This window comes from Dendrobium catenatum, unplaced genomic scaffold, assembly GCF_001605985.2.
Source record: "Dendrobium catenatum unplaced genomic scaffold, ASM160598v2 original_scaffold_218076, whole genome shotgun sequence".
In the NCBI taxonomy this organism is placed as follows: Eukaryota; Viridiplantae; Streptophyta; class Magnoliopsida; order Asparagales; family Orchidaceae; genus Dendrobium; species Dendrobium catenatum.
The window spans coordinates 246498-256338 of record NW_021536486.1 but is presented as its reverse complement, the minus strand read 5'-3'; the positions used below and the strand labels follow the sequence as shown (position 1 = coordinate 256338).

Here is a 9841-nt window from a genome sequence, read left to right as displayed (position 1 = left end):
TAAATTATTAAATACTTAAATTCAAACTACCCTTTAATGACCTTAAAAAATTAAATCAATTATAATTAATTATAAACAATTAAAACCTAGGACTTATCCATGCCACATTGTCTTATAAACACACTTAGATAGTTTGTTAGCACAACAAACTCTAGCTTAGGCTAGGCTAGTGATTTGATTTGGTTAACATGGAGTGCCTTTCATAGAGGGTACTCATATTTGTATGTTTACTTTCTATACTCTTGATGTATATTTTACTTTCTGTTAGTGCACAAGAGATCAGAGTAAAATTCAAATCAGTGTAATTTTATTTCAATTTAATTTTTTATATATTTTAAAGTGCTCATAATTCACCATTTCATATGCACATTTTTATAACTGCTTTTTTATATAACTTCCAAAAAAAAAAAAGAATGTACCTAGGAAATGATGTAAATGTAAATGGAAAAGTAATGATATAAATGTTTTAGATCTTTGTATAGCAAGATTGAGTTATATTATATCATAAGTTATAAGAGAAAAAAAATTATTATATATATATGAATGATGGGCAGCGTATATGAATTTTTACATGTTGACTTACTATTTTTTATTGAGCAATTACATATAATTTATAAGAAATTAAGGAAAAATTTTTCAATCTTAAAATAAAAATTCTACACGTTCTAGGATTAGCATAATAATCTAGTGAAATAGTATGAAAATTTGAAAAGTTAATTTAATGTGAAAGTCATTTTGCATAGAAAATTTTAAAGTGCTTATGATACATTAAAGACAAGGGTTTGGTACTTCCTTGAGGTTAACCATTATCTTCAAGTTAAAATAAAGAATATAAATGGTGTAGATATAAAGTTAAGAAAGAAGGTCATTAAGCTTAAAAAATTTTCATCCAATTCCACACTTATAAAGAACCTATTAGGGGCACCTCATGTTTAATCCTCTTCTAAAAGAAGAGTTTTTCATTAATTAGATTCTCGTTTTCATTTCATGGTTTGACTTGTTATTCTTATGGCATTGTATAATATATTGTATGAATTTGCAGACATATAATCTAACAAACTACTCAATATGTAAAGAGGCCAAAGGCCTAAGAATACAACATAACACATATTTATTGCATAGAATTGAGAACCTAAGCTTAATTCAATTCCTAAGATTACAACCTAGTCGATTTTATAAGTGTGCCTTCACAACATAACTTGTAAAGGCATGTGATGTTAAGATAGTTGTTATTTGCATGTTTTACATTTTTGCAACATATATAGTTTTGATGATTCCAAACATTATTGTTCAAATGTGTAGTTATCTCCTAACAATTTTAGAAGATTTGTATTTACTCTTGTGTGTACTAACATTTCAGGAAAATTGAACTCCACACTACGAAGACTTCAAATAAAATTCAGCATGAGATACTTTGTGTATTTGAAACTTGTACTTTTTTTTAAATAAATTTGAAAGAGAGTGATTGTAATTGAGTGAATAAAAACATACACACACACATAAGGAGATCATATAAAATTTATACTGATCGTACGGGACGATATCAGTTCGTACGGGACGATCAGATAGTTATCTCCTATTAAGATCATATGGAACGAATAGGAACTGGCCAGAAAATTTTTCTAAGTCCTATTCATCCAGGACGAAATTAAAAATCGTCCGGGACGATTTGTTCTCTGTAAAATTTTCGTCCAGAAAAAATTAAATTATCGTACATGACGAGTTGCTCTCTGTAAGATTTTTGTCCAGACGAAATTAAATATCGTCCAGGACGATTTGGTCACTGTAAGATTTTCGTCCTGACTAAATTAAATTATCGTACATAACGAGTTGCTCTCTGTAAGATTTTTGTCCATATGAAATTAAATATCGTCCAGGATGATCTGGTCTCTGTAAGAATTTCGTCCTGACGAACCAATTTTCGTCCAGACGATACAACCGACTTAGGACGGTTTTTCTGCAGTTTTTGGAACCGACCTTGTAATAACCGTTCGTACCGGACGAACTTTGTTCGTACCGGACGAACTTTGTTCGTACGGGACGATCAGCTTGTACGAAAACATTTCGTACACATATACAAAGAGGTTCGTTTCAAGGCTTTTAAGTAATATCGTCCAAGACGATCCACGATCGTACGGGACGATCCACTACGTACAGAATTGAAAACTTGCAGTTTTTGGGCGGTTTTTCTTGTCTATTGTATATATTGTCCAAATTAGACTTCCATCTAATCTTTTTATCATTTGATCTTTGTGCCTTTTGAGAGAATAGCCAAGGAGAGAGTGTAAGAGTGCATACAAAGAAGGATTCCTACCACTGGAGCGTGAAGGCTTCACTTGGAGTTTAAAGGTAAGAATCTCTACTTGTGAATTGGGATTACTTCACTCTTTTCTTTCTTCCTTCTAGATTCTTGTGACAAGATCTATCAAGGAGATCTGGTTCTCTACCAACACTTGGAAAGTGTGAACAGCCGAAGGGTTCTCTGCCCACACTAGGAGAGTGTGAAAGGACGAAGGGTTCTCTGCCCACACTAGGAGAGTGTAAAAGGACGGACGGTTCTCTGCCAACACTAGGGATTGTGTAAAAGGACGACGGTTCTCTGCCGCACCGGGTAGTGGTGAAAATAGTGTTTTGTAAAGGCTTCTCCGCCTTGCTGTGGGTGCAAAAGGAGAGTTACTATTGGTATTAGTGCAATACTCAGAGGGTGCCTCTGGGGAGTGGATGTAGGTCTGGTTTAGACCGAACCACTATAAATCTGGTGTCATTTACTTTACTGTTTTTATTTTTCCGCATTTTATTTTTGTTTTAAAAAACTCTGAGGTTGAAAAATATTTTCTATAAAAAACTTAATAAAAATTTTCATTTCGGTTCAACGCATTATCAAAGAGGGTTTAAATTTTTAAAATACCAATTCACCCCCCCTCTTGGTAGCCTTGGGACATTAACTTAGGTCTAACAACCTATTTACTAGACTCAACATGTGATACATGGATGGTAAACATTCAAGCATATTACCTGAGATAAGATGAAGTTCATGATGCTCAAGTCTAGAAATAGCAGAAAAGATATTCTTGGAAATAATACCATAATAAGGTTTATTGGTAGAAGTATTATCTGTAAGGTTAATTATCTTAAAACTAAGAAGGTCATGTTAGTTGAAGGTTTAACATATCTTGTTTTAAGCATTAATTGATAATGGTTTTAGTATTAAATTTTGTTTATAAGAAATACTTGGTTTTCTTGAAAGAACAAGTTATTTTAGAATGGCGACATATTAAAATTGTTTATAACATTGACTTGGATTGCATGAGTAAATATATAGAAGTATGTTGTTTGAAAACTACTATAAATGTGTCATAGTTATTGCATAGGAGACTAGGTCATACATAAATGAGAAAACTTAAGAAAATCAAAACATTTAGAATTGGTTAGAGATATAATGAAAATAGATTCTAATAATGAACATTTATGTAATGTATATTAGCTATGAAAATAGATCAACATATATTTTCATCAAATAAAGAACATACTTACCCCTAGACACTAGAACTGCTTCATTTTGACCCATTATTATTATGAGTCTAGGAGAAAAATTATGGCTCCTATTAGTAAAGGATTACACCAAATTGATTGAGGTGCAATTTGGAATATAAGAGTGAATCCTTTGTTAAACCTAAAATATTTTGTATAAGGAATTAAAAGAAGATGGGTTGCACCATTACTAATATTAATAATGATTTTGGCAAAGAATTGTAAAATTAGAAATTTTAATTGATCGATTAACAGGTAGGAATAATGCATAACCTCTAAGCCCTTATAACACCTCAATAGATGGCATAGTAGAGAGGGAAAATAGATCCACAATTGAGGCTACAAGAGAAAAGCTTAATGAATACAAATTATTTGAATGTTTTTGGGCTGAAGCTGTAAACACAACTTGTTACAAGTTGAACAAGGTGAATATTATAATAAGAATGAATAGAACCTCTTATGAACAACTATAGTGTACAACTCAAAATCTTTAGCATTTGCATGTGTTTAGGTGTAAATATTTTATCTAAAATAGTGAGAAAATTAAATTTGGGAAGGAATAAAATAAAGTCAAATGAGGGCATTTTTTAAAGGCATTCCTTCATGCAAAAGACTATATGACACTTAAAAAAAAGGACACTCAAATTTGAAGAGTCAACCCATGTCACATTTGATGAATTTGATAAGGTTGTTTATTTTTATAAAGAATAAGGTGAGGAAGATATGAAATTTAGAGTTTAGACCATAAGTCTAAAAGAAAAACAAGAAAACTAGTAGGCACTACCTAAATATTGGAAGTATACATCGAGTAATCGTAATGAATTAATTATAGGAAATCATTCTAAGAGAGTTAGGATTGAAAAGTCACCTTAGAGAAGAGATTATTCATACCACTATTCTTTTAATAGTTGAACCAATTAGTATAGATAAGTCCTTAACAACCTATTTTTGGATTATAGATACCCAAGAATAACATAATCAATTTGTTAGAAATGATATATGATGATTATTATATAAACATTCTAGTAGGAGTGTGAATTAAATGGGTATTCAAAAATAAGTTAAAAGACTTTAGATTAGTAGTAAGAAAGAAGATAAAATTGGTAAAAATATGTATGATCAAACAGCATTATAGGAAAACCAGCAATTATCGTCGGAGCTTCTAGTAGATAAATATATGCAAAAAATTTTGGCATTTTTACCGACGTTTTATGCGATGGTAATATTATGGCGAATTTACCGGCATATAGTAAGCCGATAAATTTTTGATTCATTTTTCATCGTTATAAACGTTGTAATCTGTTAGCACATAGTATAATATGACGTATTGTACACCAGTAATTTTCGGCGTACAAACTGATGGATATTACACTAGTTAATTTTAAACAGAATGAAATGTTACCGTCAAAAAAGACAATGGAAACATCATCGGCAGCTTATCCACCAGAAAAATCATTGGTTGAAACCCTATTTCTCTCTCTCGAGCCCGTCTGCCTTATTATTTCTTTCCATCGTTTCATTTAGGGTTTCTGCTCTCCTTCGTCGCCCCAGAGAAAGTTGAGGTACTAGACCTAGTGAGGGGATTATAACTTTGGGCTAGCAAGCCGTTAATAAGAGTACATGTTTTGGATATCTTGGATCTATTGTTCATAGTGTTGCAGAGATGAGGATACTCAGGTAGATGAGTGGTTTTACCCTTATATATAGGATCCGAAATGAGCATATACGTGATAAGGTTGGAGAAGCTCCATTGGAAAATAAGATTAGAGAGAGTCGCCTTAGATGGTTTGGGCACATAAAACGACGATAATTATAGGAAGAACATAATTAAGCAATTGTGGTTAGAAGGAAAGTAGACATTAATCCGTCGAAAATGACGGTACAACAAATTTTGTATAGTTTTCTGGCGTATTTATACGTCGGCCTTTCTGGCGGAAAATGCACCGGTTATCTTCGTCGTTTCGTTTTCAGCGTATCTAGCGACATTTGTTCCGTTGGAATTTCTGGCATATTTTTACACTGGAAGTCTGGAAGTACCAGCGTATTTAACGTCAGAATAAGTGATAATGAAGCGATGTAACAACCATCTACTTTTCCGCTGGTTGTGCACCGAAAAGTACGTCGCAAAGGTTTCTAGCATATTATATACACAAAAAATTTTTTACTAACGTACAAATTACCATCGAATGGAAATTCGATGAAAATGCAACTGAAACTTAATATTTATGTCAAAATTTTAATGATACTGGCGTATTCAGTCCGCCGGTAAAACCAGATTTTCCTGTAGTGCAGAACAAATAAGCACTGAGAAAACACTTGCACGAGTTGAAAAATTAGCTAGAGGCCATTAGGTATTGTTAGTATTTGCATATGTTAGACTCAATATGAATAAAATAGATGTAAAAAATATTTTTCTAAATAAAGTTATCAAAGAAGATGTATATGTTGAGAAACCACTAGAATTTGAGAATACTTTCTTTGTTGAACATATTTATAAATTGAAAAAAGGCACTACAAAGATTAAAATAAGCACTTAGGTCATCATATGGAAGGATTAGCATATTTTTAATTGATAAATTTTGGTAGAAGTTACTAGATTCCACATTATTAATCAAATGATTTTTGTCTGATACTCTAATATTAGAATATATATATATATACATACCTCTTCTACAAATTTATTTTATTTTTTGGATTGACATTTGCCCACAATTCGATGCTCACCCTGAACTGATGGGGGATCTGTCCATGCTTGCATTATTTGCTTTTGACTTGGTTTTAAGATATTTATGCATTTTTTCTGTTCTGTAAACTGTAAATTAAGTATTGTTAATATCATTTCAAAAACTCATCTTTGTCTATTGGTGTTGAGAGCTTAGGCTACCAACTAAGAGATTTTGTGTTTGAGTCTTCAGTATGCGATGTGTGTGTGAATCTGCCTTAATTGACCTTATTGTAAAAAAAAAAAATTTAATATCCGGTCAGGCAATAAGGCTGAATGTATTTTTAAGTATGCATGATAAATAATCTATGTAGCATATGCCGCATTGAACAAAACACAAACTTTTAGTGGATAAATTTGGCGAAGCTAATTTGATATACATAATTTCATTTAATTTCTAGAAGTTTTCAAAATTAGGTAAAAATAATTTATTAAATTTAGTAAAGTTAGCTTTCATTTTATTTATTAAAGACTTTTTCCATTTCAAGTCTTCAATCCACCTTGTACTGGTACCATGCAATGCTTTAGCTGTTGAGAGAGAAAATCTACTGGACCCACACATTGCAATGCTTCTGCTATTGAGAGAGAAACTAATGGGGTAAAATATTGAAAGAGAGAGGGAGGAATGACTTTCTATTGTGGATGTACATAATGATGAAACATGTTCTAATTTTTTGTGGCTTAACACAGCAAGAATTTCGTCAATAAGGAAACATGCTCTAATTTTTATAATTTGTAAAGTTATTTATTAATCCATAGAAGCCACAATATCTTTTTTTTTTTTTGACACATGAAAAGCATTAGTGGTTCGTTTTGTTCTTTGCTCCTCTCTCGCGACTCGACTCACGACTGATGACCTCGAGCACAGCTTTCGTTTTCCGTTTCGCTCTTCTCTCGCCCCCAAACGAAGACCTCCCATGGCAGATATTTGTCTTCTAAACTTTAAGGGTCATATTATTTTCATTCTTTTTAATTTTTTTTTTATGTTATTTGCATTGTTAATTCTGATCTTATAGCTCTTCTTAGCTCCATTAATGAGATATCAAACATAATTATTTTAATGTATTCTAACCTTTCAAAATGAGACGACATACATAACTGTTTTAATTTAGTCCTCCCTACGTGGAATTTTTATTGCCTCAGCTTACCTGACGTAGAGATACATCAGGTAGCCTATAATATATCGCCACGTGCTCTTACTCTTTACCGCGAGGCCCGACGACCCAACCCGGAACGAATATGCTCGGTATTGCTAGGTACTACTCGGTATTAGCTCGGTTTTGCTCGGCATTTGGTCGGTATTTGCTCGATTCTGCTCGGTTTTGCTCGGTATTTGCTCGGTATTTGCTCGATTAGTTTCGCCCCGAGCGCTTCCTCGAATCATCTTGCAGTTTGCAGTTTGTGAAGATTGGCATACGAAGGGTCGGCTGCAGCCAATGTGGATGGAGGAAATCAGGACGACCGAGCAAATACCGAGCACACATGGATCTTTTCTCATGCAGTTCTACTGCATTACCGAGCAAGTACCGAGCAAATACAGAGCAAATACCGAGCATTACCGAGCAAGTACTGAGCAAATACCGAGCAATACCGAGCAAATAACGAGTAGTACCTAGCAATACCGAGCAAATACAGAGCATATTCATTCTGGGTTGGGTCGTCGGGCCGCGCGGTAAAGTAAGAGCACGTGGCGATATGTTATAGGCTACCTGATGTATCTCTACGTCAGGTAACCTGAGGCAATAAAAATTCCCCTACGTGGGTGGGTGTTAATATGATTACCCAATGCAGGCTCTCTTATATTGAGGAATCCTCAATGATAACTTCAAATATAATTATGTATCAAATTATATCTTTCAGTCATAATACTTATATTAATAATTTCATTAATACCAAAAAAAAAAGTAAACGAAGGCCGTAGCCATCACCATATTGGAACACTAACATGGCCACTTGCTTACAATTAATCACAACCGCTGCCCCTTTTCTCCATAAAACCCACGCAAATTTTCCCTTTAAGCTCACAACCAGCAAAAGCCAAAGATGGGCCTCTCTAACCACCTCTGCGACCTCTCCGGCGGCTCCATACTCATCCTCCTCGTCACCGTGGTCTCAGCATGGCTCTCCTTCTTCCGCTCTCTACACCTTCACCGCCCTGCAGCCCAAAGATTACAAGCCACCGGTTATTCCTCCCCCGTGGCCGCCGAGCAGCTGAAAGCCTGCCGACCGTATAATCACATCAGCGAGGGCGAAGAGGAAGCCGAATGCGCGGTTTGCCTGTGTGGGATTAGGACAGGGGAGAGGGTGCGACGGCTAGGATGCTACCATCTGTTTCATAGTGAGTGTTTGCACGGTTGGATTAGAGGGAGCAATCCGACCTGCCCACTCTGTAGGTCGCCGTTGTTGGCTGAGGAGCAGCGCGCCGCCGTGGAAAGCCGGATTGCGGCGGAGCACCACCCCTGGTTTTCAACCCACTAGACCTCAAGTAGAGGCTAACTAGTGGTTGGTGGCAATTATGCATAAATCTTTATTGTTTTGGTTCAACTAACGGATTTTTGTAAGAAATCTTTTAATTTTTTTTAAAACGTAATGATTAAAAGTTATTTAACATGCATGAAATTTTATGCTGCATTAATAAAAAAATTATGCATATTAAATAACTTTTTATTATTATTGAAAAAAATAAGAAATTTCTTTGAAGATTTTTTTTTCTTTTAAGAATTTTTTTTTTTGTCGCTTGTTGTGAGAAGAATTTATGCAAAATATTAATTCAAGAAATATTTTACATTAAGTTGTGCTCTATAAATTAGTAATTGATTAATGCTTTTCACACTCAATAAACAGTAGATTTTAGGTCAATATCTTTTAATGATAAAAAATTTATAAATTATATGCTAATAGAAAGGGATTGAGTGGTTGATTTGCTTTATCTCATGTGATTAAGTCAATGTCGAACAAACTAACAACTACCATTATTATGATTGCTATACTTAATACTAAAAAAGTAATAATAAATGATATCGAAAATAAATTGATTTTGATTATAATTATAACTATGTACCTATTAATTTTTTATTTATTACTGTGTTGAGTTGTTGAAAATCTTAGTAAGTATTGATTGTGAGTAAATGATCAGTTATTCATTTTTCAGAGTAGTAGTTTTTATGTCATTAACTTGAGTCACTTATTTTGTGATTGATCGCACATAATTTGAATAAAGGGCATTGCTTGAAAGGGTGTAAATGATTATTTTGTACTAAAATTTGGATTTGATAGATGTATATATTTAATGTATAAACTTAAAGAACTTTATTTTAAAATTAAGGTGTTTTCTTTTTTAAGTATTTAAAAAAGAGATGAAAAGCGATAGATATTTCTTTGTATGACACATTAATATTTAAAATTATATTTAAGTTTGCTTACTTTTTTTTTTTTAATTATAAGGAAATAAAAAGTTCTTTTAGAATTAATTTTTTTTCTTAATTAACATGAGAAAAAATATTGAAGAGAAGAATATATATAGATTAGATTTTTTTTATTCTTTAACTTTTAAATAAGAACTAGTTTTGCTCATAAAAATAATAAATA

The 9841-nt window shown here is 33.0% G+C and overlaps 1 protein-coding gene across 1 annotated transcript; it reads left to right on the top strand.

Annotated features, from left to right (window-relative positions):
• The first annotated feature begins 8211 nt into the window (after positions 1-8211).
• On the top strand, positions 8212-8823 carry LOC110107215 (E3 ubiquitin-protein ligase RHA2B-like). The gene has a single exon (XM_020837407.2). The coding sequence runs from the start codon at positions 8297-8299 to the stop codon at positions 8729-8731; it is 435 nt and encodes a 144-aa protein (XP_020693066.1). The 5' UTR covers positions 8212-8296; the 3' UTR covers positions 8732-8823.
• The last annotated feature ends 1018 nt before the right edge of the window (positions 8824-9841 follow it).

Bases quoted from the DNA above. Each gene is read 5' to 3' on its own strand.
- LOC110107215 (XM_020837407.2), top strand. From the start codon at position 8,297: ATGGGCCTCTCTAACCACCTCTGCGACCTCTCCGGCGGCTCCATACTC.